At 39.5% G+C, this 18757-nt stretch overlaps 1 protein-coding gene across 1 annotated transcript in view; it reads left to right on the top strand.

Annotated features, from left to right (window-relative positions):
- The window catches only part of CTNNA1 (catenin alpha 1), a 122799-nt gene that overhangs the window by 84730 nt on the left and 19312 nt on the right, over positions 1 to 18757 (top strand). Inside the window, exon 7 of the mRNA XM_031035087.2 lies at positions 6890 to 6982. Within this exon, the coding sequence (XP_030890947.1) occupies positions 6890 to 6982 (93 nt within the window). The remainder of the gene's footprint in view (positions 1 to 6889; positions 6983 to 18757) is intronic.

The following is an 18757-nucleotide window of genomic DNA, read 5'->3' as shown; positions in this document are numbered from 1 at the left end:
GTGTACTATTTTAACACCTCATATCCAAAACAAGTGTTTTTGGCTGAACTTAACCACTTAGTCAAATTTTGGGCTGGTCTAGTGAAGGCAGTAGATGAACTTTGTTCTCAGGGAACATCAGGATCCTTTTCTCTTGGAACATTGGTAGGAATGACAAAGGAAGCACTGCCCAGACTTCATCCTGCTCCAGAAGAGTATAGGCCCTCCTGTTTGCTCATCAGTAGAGCTGATGAACTGATGTTCTATCTGTAGTGAGAAATGGGGAACTTTTAAAGTGGTCCATATGATAACCAAGTAAATGGAAATGATTATTGTATCATCTAGGTGGCAATTTACAATGAAAGCGTTTAAGAAAATATCAAATAACCAAGTCTTTTAAAATAGTTTATGGTATTTTTTTCTAATCCTTTTATTAGAGATGCTTATATTTATGTCCTGTCTCTCCCTAAATTAAACTTGATATGGCTTATTTCAAATAAAGACATACATGATAAAATAAGGTAGATGAAGAAAATCAGGACCTAGGAAAAGAATAATAGACAATTTTCAACTATAATTACTGTGACTGCATTTGGATTTGGCATGGAATTTCCTGGTAGCAAGGTGGAAAGGATGAAACAATCAGTTGTATAGTTGTTGTCTTTAGAATGGAGGGAGGATGCCCATTTTTTCATGGGAAATAGCCTATCCTAAAAATGTGGAAAGAATCCTTACATGGAGCTTTTATATATTTATATATAAAGGTCATTTAATGATTAAATAGAGTCCTCAACATTTTAATACCTAATACAGTGACAGATTCCACATGATTATCTTTTTTTTTATGTGGTTATTTCTCTTTAAAAAGGCAAGGTCGTATCATTCAGTTGCCACTGAGTTGAGATGCAAACAGCTGTGATCTCGTGAGGGGCCTAGCATGTGGCCTTCAGCCTCCCAGTGACAATATTGGGGAGAACAGAGGGCTGTGAGTCAGGTGCTTCCTTCTGATCATCCCAGTGTAGCTTTCTCCTTTCTTTTTTAAAATAGTGTACGACCTTTGTTTATGTTTTAAGTGTATTTTATAAAGAGCATACGTTCACTTATTTTTACTCAGTTTAGCAGGGTTTTTTTTCCAGTTAATTAGAGAGTTTTGTACATACACATTTCATTACTGTTATGACATGTGGATTCATTTTTACCATTACATTTTGTTCTCTTTTTCCTTCTTTACACTCTGTTTCCATCCCTCCTCTGATTATCTTTCCGCTTCTGGATTGATTAATTGATCTTCTCACCTCCTATTTTTATCCCTTCTTCTTGTTTGGAAATGGTGAGCTCTGTTTTTTTAGTAGTAACTCTGGATGTTTTAGCATGCATGTTTAACTCAGAGGTTGAGGTTAATCAGTATCTTTTCCTCTTTCTGAAACAATGTCAGAATCTTAGAATGCTTTAACTTCCACCATTCTCCAACTTAAATATCACTGTTGTCCAGTGCTTTCTTTTAAGTTTTAGCCCCATTAGTGTTGCTGTATTCATTTTTTCAACTTGGCTTAAATTGTACCTGATACATTATTTTCATTGCTTCTCATTTCTTCTTGTATGTTGTTAAGCCCTCCATCTGGAATTACTTACCTTTTTCTTGAAGCATTTTTGTTACAAACTGCTTTAGTCAGGGTAGGGAAGATCTGTCTGGAGTAAATGCTCTCAGGTTGTTTTGGTTTTGTTGGTTTTAATGTCTTTATTGTGCCCCAAATCTTGGAAAAATAATTTCATTGAATGTACGGTCCTAGGATGATTTCTCCATTGCCGCCCTCCCCGCCCCAATTTGAAGATACTTTTTCCCCATCTCTTTGGCCATTGTTGCTATTGAGAAGTCAGCAGTCAGTCTTACTGAGCTTACTTTGTGAATAATTTGTATTAACTTTCTGGCTGTTTTAAAAATCTTGTCTTTGTTGTTGTAAAGCTTCACAATAGTATGTCCAGGTATGGATTTCTTTTTATTCACCCTACTTATTAAAATGTCTTCTCAAATCTGAAATTTATATTTCATCCACTCTGAAAAATTTTTAACCGAAATCTCTTTCACTATTGCTGCTCTCCCATTTTGTCTTTCCTTCTGAATCCTTTATAGTTGAATAGTAGTCTCTTTCAGTCTAATTGCACATCTCTTTAATTTCGTGTGTGATTTCCATATCATGAAAATTTCTTGGTTTTCCTGAATAATTTCTTCAGTTTTACTTTACAGGTTAGTAATTCTCTTTCTATCAGTATTTAGTCAAGATTACTTTAAACTTCTAGAAGTTGTGAAGTTACTAATTTTCTCTTGTGGTTCTACTTTGACCCTTCTCCAATATGCCTCATCATTTTTGAGTGTATTTTTCCTTTGTATACTTTTATTTCTGTTAACATAAGAAACGTATTTTTAAATACTCCAGTTTTGATCATTTGAGTATCTGCCATCATTATGGATCTGATTACACAATTGTTTTGCTTACTCCTGCCCAAGATAGCTTATCTCCTTGTGTACTTCCTGCATTTTTTTTATTGTAAATTCACATTCCTGGCATTTTGCATATGAGAATTCTTTGAGGCCTGGGTTTAGATTACCTTCCATCGGGGAAAATTTCCATTTATATTTGCTTCTGTTGGTTGCTTAGGGATACCACTAACACATGACTAGATCAGAGGCATTTACCTTGTGAGGGCCATGGTGTTGCTGGTCCATTAAAAACCCAAATTCTGGGGGCGCCTGGGTGGCTCAGTCGTTAAGCGTCTGCCTTCAGCTCAGGTCATGATTCCAGGTCCTGGGATCGAGCCCCACATCGGGGTCCCTGCTCAGCAGGAAGCCTGCTTCTCCCTCTCCCACTCCCACTGCTTGTATTCCCTCTCTTGCTGTGTCACTGTCTGTCAAATAAGTAAATAAAATCTTTAAAAAAAAACCCCAAATTCTGATCACAGAATGGCTCATACCCCATTTCTCTATTCCCCACCCATGTATAAACACTGTTTTCAATGCTTGCTTTTTCCTCTTTGAATTTCTGCTTTCTCATATCTAGCCTCTGATAATTTTCCTTAATTAAGACCTGGTTAGCCCTGCATTAAAAAAACAAAAACAAGATTTTTGAGGCATAAATTACAGACTATAAAATTCACCCTTTTAACTATACAATTCAGTGATTTTGACTAAATTTACAGAAGTATGCAGCCATTACCACAATCCAATTAGGAATTTTTCTGTCATCCATACATGCTTCGTTTTTTGGTGGCTTACTCTGTTCCATCATTTCCCTTGTGGATTTGGGAGTAACTGGTGGAAATTTAAGTGGTTCTGAAATTTGTATGATGTGCAGGTGGGACTTCTCACTTAATGCATGACAGGTTTGGAGAGTTGAGTTATTGTTATTTTGTACTTTTTTTTTGAGAGTTCAGACTCAGCTGTTTTAAAGAGGAAAACTTAGGTGGTAGCTTAACCCAAAGCCCCAGTGGCAAGTAATTTAGGTTTTGAGCTTCATCCTCTTCAGCCTTATGGTTGTTCTATCACCACTTAGACTTAAAAGCTCCCTTTTCCAAAGTTCTTCGCACTTGTTTCACTCCCACAAAATGGGTGTAGGCTGTTAGGTCACTAATAAATGAATAATTTATTACTGAGAACAAAAAGAAATCTTAACTTCCTTCAGACGGTCCAGAGTAAGGGGCAGTAGAGCACCTCAGCCAAATATGAATGAGAAGCAGTTACTCGGGGCAGTGGGAAACAACTTGTGTTTGAGTTCAAACAAATTTCAACTTCATTTAAAGTCATCAACACATGTATAATAGAGAAAAAGTTGTCATAGTGGGTTATTTTTTCCACTACAGAACTTCAGAAGAGAAAATCTAGTATAAAGGTAGAGTTTTCCTAACTGTTTGAAAAGTTGTCTTTTCTGTAATGTGCAGATGTCATGTTTGTTGACTGACACAGCCTGGCTGTGAGATTTTTTTTTCTTTCTCCACAGAACAGATTGTTACTGCACTGCTCTTGAAACTAGCAGAACTCCAGGGCTTTTTTTTTTTTTTTTTTAAATCAGCGAGTTGCTGGTTTTCTGAAATGTTCTGCTCTTCTACAAGGTCCAAATTTACACGGTGTAGGCATAAACATGCAAGAGGCCTTCAGGATTTCAAAGCTCGTGGTTGTAGTGTCAGTCTGAGCCCACTGCTTGGATTAGCAGGAATGAAAGACGTTTAAGTTGTTAATACACAATTTACCATGATAGCAGAGATACAGTCATTTATTCTCAGAACAAATCTAGAGGTACTGTGCAGGTAAGTGCTCTGACAGGTTCTCTACAAGTTAGCTGCTCTGAGTATTTTTAATTCAAACTTGAGAATCTTCTTCAGTCTCAGTATTTAATTGCTCTCCCAAATTTCTAGAGCCCCAGAAGGAGACATTTAGGAAGCCCCTCCCCTCACCGTCAGCTTTCTCGGTCATCAAGCCTGGCACTAGTATATGAGGTTAGCCTCTCAGCCTCTCAGAGAGCTACAGTTGAGATGTTGCATTTGCACATTTGTCATTGTTAGAAGTGAGTAGCCCTGTCCCTGGAGGGTGAATAGAAGCTCATTCATCTGGAGAAGACTGTCAGTGACAGGCGCCCGCTTCCTCCTCCCCAGCCAGGCAGGGTGGCCTCCTGAAACAGGCAGTGTACTCTTGTAGAACATAACTGCTTCAGCAGTACATCAGAAACCATTTTAAGTAATGTTTTAAAATAAAGAACAAGTCTTCCATAACCTTTATAACCTTTATTTTGTTAGGTTTTGTATCAGGAAATGAGAAAGATGGTTTACAGAAGTTAGCCATTTCAGCCTCAGCCACACACCACTCTCAGGTGTCTGATCTACAGCGGATGATAGTTTCCATAATCTTTGCTTCTTAAGTATTTTTCTGGGTTTTACAGATTCGTAAAATTGGGAGAGTATAAATTGAAATAAAATTGTGGTAGTCATGACTAGAGAGTAGAAGATAGAAACACAGTGACAGACCTTCCTGAATTTAACACTTGGCTGGCCTCCCAAATGGCAGGAGTGGGGCGGGGGTGCTGGGTCTTAGTATGCTCACCTCACCAGGAATCTTTGTTAGCCCCAAGCTGCTAAAGCAGTGATGAACCTCAAATTTATTTGTTTTTCAAAATGCCTTCTTAAGGAATTGAGGCAATAGGAGTTACAAATTCATGAACACATCTGATTTAAGCTTTTTCCTTCACTGTAGCATCATAAAATGTACATTTGAGAGATAAGTTTTTTAGAAGTTTTAATATTCTACAAAATATAGTTTTGGTCATGTTTTGCAGTAATTTTTTTTAAGAGAGGGAGGGGCAGAGGGAGAGAGAGAATCTTAAGCAGACTCTGCGCTGAGCACATAGCCCTACTCGGGGCTCCATCCCACTTCCCTGAGATCATGACCTGAGCCAAAACCAAGAGTTGGATGCTTAACTGGCTGAGTCACCTGGGTGCCCCTGCAGTAACTTTTAAAGAAATAGAAGTCTCCAATCAACTCTGTTACCTTCATGAAGACTAGTGTCTCTTTGCCCAGATCCAGATGATACTAGGAAGTGGAATTGTAATCTTAAGGGGGGGGGGGGGTAATAAATGTTACTTCTTTATAGGATCTTGAAGTCCCCTAAACATTAAGGATTTAGCTTAATTTTTCACTTCCTTACATGTTATGTATAAATTGCACATTAGTTCTTTGGTTTCTTCTTATGGTTAGGCATTGCAGGATTCTGATAGCAGTCTTACAGAAAGCTGATAATCCCTAACCATACGACTGGAAACAATAGCCATAATAGTATGTAATTTTTCTTGTGCCTTGATGTGCTTCCGTTGGGTGGAGGAGTGAAAATCAAAGGTTATCACCCTTGCCCTTGTTTACTCTGGCATTTAAGCTCCTGGAAAGTGCCTCTGATACTGAGCTGCCCACGCCTCTGTCATTCATAACTCATTTTGCGACCAGGGGAAAGATGTGTCTTAGCACTGTGTATTCATTTGGTCCTTGGTGTTGCTAATGGAATTGGCAAGCCTGTTCATTTAGAAACATGGATAAGTGATCGCAGCCCTCACAGTTGCTCCAGAGCTGCCTTCTCGGCACCGGCAGGGCCTCAGCAGAGCAAGTATGACACAACCTGGAAAGACTGTTTCTGGCTTCCTGAATTGTGTCATGGAGATACTTGGATGAGGAGGATAGGATTTTAGTTCAAGTGAAGCAGTACCATTTAGGAAAGAGGCCAGCTGTCAGTGCTTTTGAGAACCTGGTCGAAGGACAGTTTTGCTCTTAACTGTGGGACGTCATCCCTGTTACTTTTTACATTTCTGATGAAGATGGCCTTGGGTACATCTTGATATTGTCTTAATACTATTTTCTTATGTGAAAAATAGCTTTGTGTTCAAGTAAAACTCCTCTTGGCTTAGTAAGCATCCATTCACTCGGCACATGAGAATAGCAACTCAGAATTTCTATTTCTTTTTTTCAAGAACGGCTGCATAATATATTTTTATTTGAGGATACCAACTATTCTTTCCTGATGCCCTTGGTTCCTTAGATTTTCTCATGTTGTTGTCCGCACCATGAGAACCTCTTTCTGAAGCTGCTGTTGAGGCAGATTAGAGCACATGTAAAATCTTGGGTTACACGCCCTGAAATTTAAGTCACCAACTTAAAGTGTGGCCTTTGTTACAGGTCTGTACTATCTCCTCAGCACAGAGATTTAAAAAAAAAATTGTCCTCCAAAGTAGGTAATCAATCTGTGAGAAATAAAACACCATTGACGCTCTTGGCATGTGTTCTGTAGAAGATCCAGGGTGGGAGTAGGTATACATGTGTTTTCTTTAGCGATCAAAAGAAAAAACTTCAAAGATCTTTTTATGGTGTTCCTTCTTTTAGGTTGCCAACTTGGCCTGTTCCATCTCAAACAATGAAGAAGGTGTAAAACTTGTTCGAATGTCAGCAAGCCAGCTAGAAGCCCTCTGTCCTCAGGTAAGGTATGACCAGGAATGTTCATTGTACCACCTAACTGGATTTTGGTTAGAGTGGACTCGAGATTTATTTTTTTAGTTTTGTTTTTAGGATTTTACATGGAAGTCTTGGGGGACAAAACACTGATCCAGAATTCATGTAGTGTGGAGAAATTTGTATTTAACTTCAAGTGACATTTCCATGGGGCATCACATGTTACTATCCCCTTGTCCTTCATTAAAAATGCATAGTGTCCTTCACTGCTGGCAAATGGAGAGGGGTAGTGACCACACTATTCATTCTGCACCCTCCTTGAGAGAGGGCCATTTGTAGCATCTGGCAGTCTTGGAATTAGGGTAGTTATCCCATGAGCCTGACGGTAGGAACAGCTACCCACCTATGCTCCTACTTAATGCCTGGGATTTGGATCTCTGTGTTGGAGGGAACAAGATTCAAGAGCTAGAACCATTACCCCATAATGTCCTAAAGTATATTCTGATACAGATATTAATAATGTAATCCAGCCAGCTACTGAATTAAAAGCTTGAGAACTTTTCTCCATTTATAATGGCATATTGGAAGACTAGTGATTAGGCTAGGTTAAGCATCTGGGACTCTCAAAAGACTCTGAAGCACATAGAAGAACAGTTGCTTTGTTAAATGCCCAGTGTGTTGCCTGCCTCCTGTGGAATGGACTGTGTCTGTGGGGCCCGGAGCTCCTTGACAGTCACAGGAGTATAAGTGCTGTTTTCCATGGAAGAGGCTGCCTTTCTGATTTCTCACGTAGAGACTGCCTCATTGGCATACTCTGAGGATTTACATTCACTCTGTCTAAATGTCCTGCCAGATGGCAGTGGCAGATAAAGGGAAACAAAGCATAGGAACTGGAGTAACAGAAGACAGGTCCCAGGAATAAAGTTTCTGTGTTATGTCTGCAACCAGCTTTAAAATATATTGAGGTCTCATTTGTGTAAATAATTTCTGACACTCAAGATAGGCCACCACAATAAGGAACGCCTGGTTATTAATCTGGGATCCTAGCTGGTGCACAGGCTAGTTAGGGCATTTGTTCTCCTCTCACCCATGTGGATTTAATGTGCCAGTGAGAGTTGCTTTGTCTAAACACTGGTGTGATGGGCCATATTGTGAATCCATATTATGTGTTGGACATCTCCGCAGCTTTAATCCAGTCATGAAATCTGGTAGGATTCGGTAGCTGTAAAGATAGAAGCACAATGGATTGAGTCACCTGTAGAAAGTTCATGGATGACCAAATTATATGAAGTAAATTTAGAGTAGATTTCTAAGATTTGGCCTTCTTTCCTCAAGTTTGCCGTTTTACCTTATCAGCACTTAGTTTTTAATGTCTTTAGTTCTCCATTTGGTTTTGAAATGCTTGAAAAGTGACAATGCTTTCACATATCGGCTGAAACAGATGGTAACATACGCTGATCACACCTACCAAGAGTATTTATATAAATGATCTTAAAGCCTAGGAGAAAAATCGCATGGAGAGTCCAGTAGATCCTAATGAAATGATGGGGTGCATAAATCATGTGTGGCTGGGCCGTGTTGCGCAGGTTTGAGTGAGGATACACCCTCCAGGGAAGTAGGCGTAGACAGTGCCCAGACCACACTTGGTATTGGGTGTATGTTCTGGATAAAAAGGCGTTTCTCTAGGTGTGTTGCTTGTCTCCCAGACCCTGACCTAGGCTCATTTCTACTTGTGCTCACAAGCGGGGCTGGGCAGACTCCTTGAAGGCAAATTGAGCCGGCGTTTGCAGGCATGACAGTGACAGCCTGAGTATTACGTGGTGTTTCTACAAGAGGCAGCTGCAGCTCCACCTCAGCCACTGTTGCCAGGTCCTTTCTTTTTTCTTTTTTTAAATTTTTTAAGAGATTTTATTATTTGTCAGAGCACGAGCAGGGGGGAGTAGGAGAGGGAGAAGCAGGCTCCTCGCTGAGCAGGGAGCCCAATGCGGGGCTTGATCCCAGGGCCCCCGTGATCACGACCTGAGCTGAAGGCAGACGCTTAACGACTGAGCCATCCAGGTGCTCCTTCTTTCTTTCTTTTATTTATTTATTTATTTATTTTTTAAGATTATTTATTCATTTGAGAGAGAGAGAGAGAGCACGAGCAGGGAGAGAGGCAGAGGGAGAGGGAGAAGCAGGCTCCCCGCCGAGCCAGGAGCCCGATGCGGGGCTCGATCCCAGGACCCCGGGATCATGACCTGAGCCGAAGGCAGACGCTCAACCATCTGAGCCACCCAGGTGCCCCTTTCATTATTTTAAAAGAGAGGTCAGCAATTCAGATTTTTCTGTCAAGTCTCCATTTTAAATGATTGGTAACTAATGAAAAGTTTTGAAAATCTTTGAGCGTGATAAACTCTTCTGGGACTGCATCTGGCTTACTTTGGCCCATGTGTAGCACGCTCAGAGGGCCTCTTCTTCAAAGATGCTGGTGGCCATCCCTCTGTGGAAGAGGGCTCAGTGGAGGCTTACTCTTTACTCTTCATCCTGATTTGGGCAGCGACCTCCAGCACCAGGGCCCTAGCCCTGACTTGTTCCCTTCCATAGTCACTGGTTTGTTGGATAAACAAGAGTCTAGGCAAGATAATCAACTAGGCGAGATAGTTCACCAGGAGTTTAAGAAGGAGTTTACTGTGCTGTAGACAGTTTTTAGAGTATATCTTTCTTAATTGTGAGGCTGCTGTCAGTATCTGTCCCCAGGATGGAATACCTGTGAGGTATTTCCAGGCTATTTTTTGTGCCTCACACGTAGGCTCTTGCATTTAGGAAGTAGGTCCCTGTCATGGGGGTGTCCTCCTTGTGTAACTTCCCTAGGGGCTGCTTTTCTGTGGTCCCACCTACAGTTCGGATTTGGATCCTAGACCTTATTGTTCCTTTCTGGGAGGGATGATAGATGGAACCTCTAGAGCTTTTTTTTTTTTCTTCCACTTTTCAGTCCAACCAATAGCAAATTAACTTTTGGAAAGGGGAACTGTTCTAAAGTACTCACTTTTTAGCAGTTAAACAGCGTTAACTTCAAATATTTGAGATTAATTAAAGTTGAGGAGGAAGTAACTTGAAAGTGGCTTTATTTTGTTGCTTGGGGGATAAAAACACCCACATTTTTTTGTGATTTGCTATTATAAGAAAGGAAGTAGGTCAGCTGTCTCTGCCTGCATTGCCTTCTACTCTGTGGCTGCACTCTCCCACTCTTCATCAGGAGGGAGACCTGCTCCCATCTGAGCACGGAGCCCTAATCTCACATGGTTTTATAAGGAAAAAACCCAGCTGTTTTGAGGAAAGATCTGAATCTGTACCCCACATATCCCTGGCATGTCTTGTTTGTGAATGCTCCCAAGTCTTAGTCCATGGTAGCTGCTTAGGATATTTCACTTGTTTAGTTCATTTGGTGCTAGCCAGGGAGGAAAAAGAAAAAGAAGAATGTTTCTGACAGTTGAGTCTTTAAAATTGTAGGAGGGCATTTTGGAGATGATCTCACTTAATATTTTATTTTTCTTAGTTCATTTGTGAGAATGAGCATTGTACGTTTAGGTTAATACAGATCTGGTCCTTTAATAATTCATAGAGCCTGGTTTAATGCGTGGCCTTTCTTGGAAATCTACACAAGGTTGAATTAAGTATTTGAAGCCACTTCTTATCTGCATTTCTTTTTCTTTTTTTCTTTTTTGTACTTATCACTAACTAGAGAAATAACTTATAAAATTGCCCATTCTTTCATATTGCTTCTTTTCCCGTTGTGCTTCTGGGAATGCTGATCATTTTTGTGGCTGACAGGCTTAACAAGCATCAGATAAGCACAAACCCACACAGGCCTGGCCTATCGGTGGTGAGAAACTATATAGCTCTTAAAGGGCAGCCAAAGCATACAGGCCACGGTGCCCTGTGACCTCAGCTCTCACTCATCTATTATTTCACAATCAGAGGATCATCTGCCTTTGAACCAGCTCACTTTTCCACTTTTGATATTGTCTAATCTTTTCTTTCAAAGCAGTTTCACTGAAGAGCTGGAAGGAGATGCTTCTGACAAAGTTTCTGTACCTTGCCCGCCCCCACCCCACTTCCACTCCCTCTGACAAGGCTGTGCAGGTCACAGGCCGCCAGAGATGCTTCATTCTCCTTGTAGGGCTTGCATTTTGATACTGGTCTCGTTCTCTTTTCTCGTGAAGTCTGATTTCCATATCCTAACATTTGGAAAGTGATTCCTTCTGTTTTCTTGAGAAGTCTGTATAATGGGTATTAGTCCTTTAAATGTTTCGGATTATTTACCAATGAAGTTGTTTGGCCCATAGTCTTCTTTGTGGGAAGCTTTTTAACAGTTCAGTTTCTGTAATAGATACAAGGATATTCACACTGGCTGTTTCTTCTAGAGTGAGGTTTGGTAATTTGTATTGCATCAGTTACTCTGTTTTTCCTTCTGCTTGCTTTGTGCTTGATTTGCTCTTTCTCTAGTTTCTGAAGTTCAAAGCATTGAGATCATTGGTTTGAGAGCTTCTTTTCTAATGTCACACTTAAACATTTAATGCTATAAATTTCTCTTAAAGCACTGCTTTAGCTGCATCCCACAAATTCCAATATATGTCTTAGATAGTATGGGAAGGTCAGGAAAGACGTCACTGAGAACGTGATTTAGAAGCATAGACCTGGCAGGAGATTACCCAGCAAGCCATGGAGGGTAGAGCGAACAGCAAACACAGAGGCTTTGAGGAAGCGGGTCAGATATCTAAGAGGAGTTTGTGTGATTTGGGGCCTTTTAGGTCCATGGTAAGGCTCTTTACTCTGAGTGACATGGGAAGCCATTGAAGGATTTTGAATAGAGGATTGACATGATCTAACTTAGGTTTGAACACAGTCTCCATGACTTTGTCAGGAGGGACAGAAGCAGAGATACTCCTCAGGAGGCTGCGCTAAGCAGAATAATCCCTGCCACACACCCCCCCCCCCCCCGCCCCCGCCAAAGATGTTCATTAACTAATTCCTAAAACCTATGAATGTGTTACCTTCTATGGTAGAAGGGACTTTGCAAAGGTAAAAAACAAAAACACTAAGAATTTTTACCCGGTTAAGATTATCCATGTGGTTTCCCAATATAATCACAAGTGTCCTAATATGAGGGAGGCAAGGGTGTCAGCATCTGAGAAGACACTGTTATCATGGAAGAAGGAGTTGGAGCAGTGTGGCCATAAGTTAGAGGAATGTGGGCATTCTCTAGGAGTAGGACCGGATTCCCTAGAGCCTCTAAAATGAATAGGTCTGCTGACACTTTGATTTTAGCTCTGTAAGATACATTTTAGACTTCTGATATCCAGAACTTTAAAATAATACATTTGTGTTGTTTTAAGCTAAACTGTTTTGATAACAATATGTTACGGCAGCAATAGGAAACCAAAACAGAGGATTTGGTATTAATCCAGGAAGGAGGGAGGACAGTGGACATGGTGAGCACTGGTTAGAGTCTGGATATATTTTGATGATAGAATTTACTGAAGGATTAGATGTGAGGTGGAGGGGAAGGAGAAGAGCCAGGGAGAAATCAAGATTTTCAGTCAAAGTAACTGGAAGCATGGAACTGTCATTTATCTTTGATAGGGAAAAGTGGTTTGAGGGAAGAGTTAATAAGGAGCTCAGTTTTGGACATGGTAATTGATAAGCAAGACGCTAAATGAAATTCAGGGATTAGATCTGGACAGGATGTATAAATTGATACTAATCAGCACATACGTGATGCTTAAAGCCGTGAGCCTGAATGTACTCATTCATTATACTCATCATATACTCATTATTGGAATGAGTATACCTAGAGTAAAAAGGTCTAGGAACTAAAACTAGGGTTCTCTAGCATTTAGAGTTTGGGGAGATGAGCAATATCCAGTAATGGAGATTGAGGAAGGGTTAGTAAGACCAGAAGAACACTAGAAGCTGGTTCTGCCTTGGAAGCCAAGTGAAAAAACAGTGTTTGTAGGAAGGGTGTTCATTCAAATGGTAGTAGAAAGTGAACTGAGAATTTATGCTTGGATTGAGCCACTTGTAGATGTCATAAGTTACTTTGGACAAAAGAAGTTGAGGTAGAGTTTAGGAGACACAAGCTTGACTGGAGTGGGTTCAAGAGAGAAGAGGGGGATTGAGGTTAGCATGTTGGCAGTTCTTTCAAGTTTTAGATAAGGTTTATAGAGACATGGGGTGGTAGCATGAGGTGGATATGGATTGAGAGTGTTCCTTGTTTTTTCTTTTTAGGGAGCTATAATAGCATGGTTTTCTTTCTTTTCTTTTTTAGAATTTATTTTAGAGAGTTTGCATGTGTGCACAAGGGGAGGGGCAAAGGAAGAGGATCTCAAGCAGACTCCCCACTGAGTGAGGAGGCTGATGCAGGGCAGGATCTCACAACCCTGAGATCATGACCTAAGCCAAAACCAAAAGTCAGACGCTCAACCGACTGAGCCACCCAGGTGCTTCTATAATAGCATGTTTTTTATGTTTACCTGATGAAAATAATCCAGTAAAGGAGAAGTAGTGACAGTATAGAACAGAGGGGAAATATTGATAATATAGAATTAGGGAATAGTCCAGTAAAAGGGAAATACTGATAATACAGAATAATAATATCAGTATCAAATATTGGTAATATAGAATAGAATATAGATAATCTATATGATCAGTAGAATTTATAAGAAAATATCGATATACGGGCTCCCTGCTCGGCGGGGAGTCTGCTTCTCCCTCTGACCCTCCTCCCTCTCATGCTCTCTGTCTCTCATTCTCTCTGTCTCAAATAAATAAAATCTTTAAAAAAAAAAAAAAGAAAATATCGATATAGATACTGATATCTATACTGATAATATACAATGGAGGGAGAATTACTAGAGAAATGTTCTGGAGTAGGGGAGACAAAATAGAGATCTAGGGGACAGGTGGAAAGAAAGGTTGATCTGAGATGGGAGCATAGATTGAACACCATATTTTTAAAAAGGTAAGACAGTACATGGCACAGATGTAGGTAGGTGGGTAGATTTGGTGATAGGAACCTATAGACATTGTCTTCTGATTGCATTCACCTTCCCATTTAAATAGGAAGCAGCAGAATTACAAGCTGAGAGTGAGGATGCTCGCAGAAGTGTTACAGGTTTGAGAAGAAGGTGTGAAACGAATAGAGCCCAGACTTGAAAGGAGAAGATTGACTGGACTAAGGAGATGTCCCCAACATTATGCATCTTGAGTGATAAGAATTTTAAAGAAAGGGGTGCCTGGGTGGCTCAGTCGTTAAGGGTCTGCCTTCGGCTCAGGTCATGATCCCAGGGTCCTGGAATTGAGCCCCACATCGGGCTCCCTGCTTAGCAGGAGTCCTGCTTCTCCCTCTCCCACTCTCCCTGCTTGTGTTCCCCCTCTTGCTGTGTCTCTCTCTCTGTCAAATAAATAAATACAATCTTAAAAAAAATTTTTTTTTTTTAAAGAAAGACCACTCAGCATGATTGGGAGGAGGAAATTGTGAGATGTCTGAGTGGAGCTGCTTGGTACGTAGCATGGATATGAGTTGGGAGCTAGAATGAATGGTCTAGATAGATGTGGGAGTAGTTGGCCACCTAAGTGGTATGCAAAATCATGAAACTAGATGAAATTGCTCACAATGAGGGGAGAAGTGTAGAAAGAGGAGAGAAGGCAGCAAAGGATGGAACCTTGAGGAACTTCACTGTTAGTGGAGGAAGACAAGGCAGTAAAGGAGACAGAGGAAAAAATAGCCAGAACAGTGGAAGTAAAACAGAAGTATTTGACAAAATCTAACGTTAAGGCCTGATAAAAAACACTTTGTAAACCAAGAACGGAAGAGAATTTGCTCAGCCTGATAACTTCATACTTAATGGTGAAATGTAATATTTAATGGGAACTGGTTGAGCTTTTTCCCCCTTCAATCAGAAACGAGACAAGGATGTCTTTTTTTTCAACATTGTTCTGGAGGTTTTAGCCAACAGCAGCATTTTAAAAGTTACCATTCAACATGGTTGTAGTACCTAGTTTTGGGCCTTTTGCAAATTTATTGAGCAAGAATATTAACTCACATTAATTTTTATTTATTTGATTTGTGAGAGTAAATTTGTTTACTAATCCTTAGGTAGGCTGTCCATGTCTTTCCCCCATTTTTCTGCTAGTATTTTGGTGTTCTCCTTTCAGATTTACGTAACACTGTATACTTCATCTGTTATATATACTTAAATACAGAAGTAATATAGTGAAATTTATGAATTGACTTCTCCCATTGTTACTTGGAAGTAGGGGATAGTTTTCTAAGAAGTGAGAAATATTATTTCTATTTAAATATTAAAAGCATAAATAAATTCTTTAGCTTTGTTATCTGTCTGGAAACAATCTTAGCATTTAAATATAAGCATGACGTGAGGCTTTAATTTTATTTTTCTCCAGATAGCACTTCAAATGTAAAAATAATGTACTTTTATTCCCCGCTGGTATGTGATGTCCCTTTTATCGTACACTGAATTATGCTCTGTGATAGGGCCTGTTTTTAGATGATTCTGTTCTAATTACTTTAGCTTTGTATTACATTTTAATTAACTCGCTTCATTACTCTTGCTCTCTGTCCCCAAGATTTTTTCGCTATTCCCAGCTATTTATTGCTCCAGATGAATCTGTGAATAAATAGGTCATTCTTCCTACCCCAGAACAAGAAATGTATTGTTGTTTGAGTTTTTGTAATGTAACTTAGAAAAGTTTAGTCACTTACTGTTATTTCAATCATGTGGGTTTCTTTACAGATTTAACCCCTTATATTTCCTATTAACTGCTTTCAAAAAGATCTGACATTCTTCTCATTTTCTAACTTTTTTCTGGCATATAGAAAAATTTATTAATTTTTAAGATATATTGTCTAGCTACCTAATGAACTCTTAATAAATCTAAAATTTTTTTCAGTTGACTTTTCAGTTTCCTAGATAAAGATCGTCTGTATTGAGAAGTAATTTTGTGTTCTCTAACAGCTTTTTCTTTTATTTCATTCCCATTTTATTTTATTGACGAGAAGGACCATTATATTATTATTTAACTAATGGTGACCGTAAGTATATCAATAATAACATCTTTATTTTTAAGGTAAATGATTCTAGATTTCACCACTAAGTATTATATTTGATGATTATTTAAAGTAGTATGTTAAGTATCTTTCTATTTCTAATTTACTGAGTCGTCAGAAATGAGTATTTATCACATGTCCTTTGTAAACAGTTCTATAAATGAAAATGAGAAAGTTAATCTTAGACAAGGTGCCTTTTCTCCATTATACTGTGTGAGATAAGATATGTTACTGAACAAAGAGAGCAATTTTCTCTTTGTAATGGAGGAATTATCTTTGTATTTAAAACATATAATTAATTCCCTGCCCATGTTTATTTGGCTCTGTTAGGAAACATTTTCTTCAGCCAGATATTCCTAAAAGGTCTAGCTCTGCTCTGATTCATTGATGCATTTAGTGAATCAGTGAGTTAAGAAACGAAGAGTAGTGGTGAACCACCTGATGGGAAGTGAGTGAATGGTAAGAAGGAAAAGAGGCAAAGAACAAGCCTTGAGATGATGAAGAGAAGACCACCACATAACACATGAAAAGATGACGGGAAGTCTCTTCTCACAAATGATTGTCTAAACCCATATACCTTTGAAAGTGGCGGGCTGTCAATAACTAGTAAGTAGACGGCCCAGGCCCCTACGCCTCCGAATCTCTAGCTGATGGTCTCCATGGTCTGGCATTTGCACTTGTTTCTGCGGGAAGAGGAGTAGCTGCACTAGTCTAGGAGGTGTGCTGCTTCAGTTAAAAGTCTTTGAGGGCTAAGTTGATGTTATTCTTGAATACTGCTCTCAATATATTGGGAATTAAACACATGACCTGAAGGCATGTGGTTCCTGTGGCACCTAACAAAACTTATCCCAGATCCTACCCTCTGGTTTGCATGCCCAGATACCTCTGTGGTGGCTGTTGTTCTGCTTCATCCAGATCCCTACTCCCATCACCACTGGTTTCATCTTGTCTTTGCTTCCCTTGCAAGGTGCATTATTACAAATACATTTATTTCTAATAACCCTAAGGACCTTGTACCTAGAAATGTTACTAATTGTTCTCTCAGTTTGATTTCATTATTTACTGATTGAATGAAAACAGCAAGGGATCTGAGTAGATACTTCAACAAAGAATATATGCTAATGGTCAGTAAGCACATGAAAAGATGTGCAGCATCCTGAGCCATCAGAGAAATGCAAAGTAAAACCACAATGAGATCTCATTCCATACCCACTAGGATGGCTATCGTTAAAAAAGAGAGATAGAAAGAGTGGGAGAAAAGAAAAAAAACAAGTGTTAGTGAAGATGTGGGGAAATTGGAACCTTCATACATGCTGGTGGGAATGTAAAATTGTGCAGCTGCTTTGGAAAACAGTCTGGCAGTTTTTCTAAAGTTAAATTCCACTTCCAATCCTACTTTTAAATACCCAAGAATAATGAAAACACAGAGACATGTATATGAATGTTCATAACAGCTTTATTCATGATGGCCAAAAGGTGGAAATGGTTCAAATGTCCATCAGTTGATGAATGGATAAATAAATTCTTATATATCTGTATAATGGCATATTATTCATCAATAAAAAGGAATGAAATGCTGGCACATTCTCCAGCATGGAAGAACCTTTTTTTTTTTTTTTTTAAGATTTATTTATTTGACAGAGAGACACAGCGAGAGAGGGAACACAAGCAGGGGGAGTGGGAGAGGGAGAAGCAGGCTTCCCGCTGAACAGGCTCCCTGGACCCTGGTCCCAGGGCTCGATCCCAGGACCCTGGGACCATGACCCTGAGCCGAAGGCAGAAGCCTAATAATGACTGAGCCACCCAGGGGCCCCCAGCATGGAAGAACCTTGAAAACATTAAGTGAAAGAATCTAGTTACAAAAACCCATATACTAATGTGATTCCGTTTATATGAACTGCCCAGAATAGGCAAATCCATAGAGAAAGAAAGTAAAGTTAGTGGTTGCCAGTAGGTAGGGCTAAGGAATATTGAGGGAAATGGGGAATGACTGCTGATGGATATGGCATTTGTTTTTGGGGTGATGAAAATGTTCTAAATGTTCTAAAAATGACTGTGGTGATGGTTTTACAACTGTGAATATCCTAAAAACTAGTGAATTGTATGGTTTAAATGGCCGAATTTTTTCGGTGTGTGAATTCTATCTCAGTAAAGCTGGGTGTTTGGGTGTTGGGTTTTTTTTTTTTTTTACAGATTACTTTTTATTCTTTTATTTATTTTTTAAGAGAGAATGTGCACAAGCAATGGGGGTGGGGGGCAGAGTGAGAGGGAGAGAGAGAATCTTAAGAAGGCTCCACACTGGGATCGATGTGGAGCTTGCTCTCACAACCCTGAGATCATGACCTGAGCCGAAATCAAGAGTCGGATGCTTAACTGACTGAGCCACCCAGGTGCCCCTACAAATTACTTAATAAACTTTACACTTCCCGTGCAGAACCTGAAATACCAGATGTTTATCACAAGATAATTAAGAATGATGGGTAACTGGAACGAACCTAGAAATCATATAGGAAAATAATGATGTACATCCATAGGATGGAATAAGAAACAGTTAATGTGGTTTTTTAAAATTTTATTGTTATGTTAGTCACCATACATTACATCATTAGTTTTTGATGTAGTGTTCCATGATTCATTGTTTGCATATAACACCCAGTGCTCCATGCAGAATGTGCCCTCTTTAATACCCATCA

The sequence above is a fragment of the Leptonychotes weddellii genome, chromosome 7, assembly GCF_054177405.1.
Source record: "Leptonychotes weddellii isolate Sample4059 chromosome 7, ASM5417740v2, whole genome shotgun sequence".
Classification (NCBI taxonomy): domain Eukaryota; kingdom Metazoa; phylum Chordata; class Mammalia; order Carnivora; family Phocidae; genus Leptonychotes; species Leptonychotes weddellii.
The sequence above is the reverse complement of the archived record's forward strand: the minus strand, read 5'-3'. Positions and strand labels throughout refer to the sequence as shown.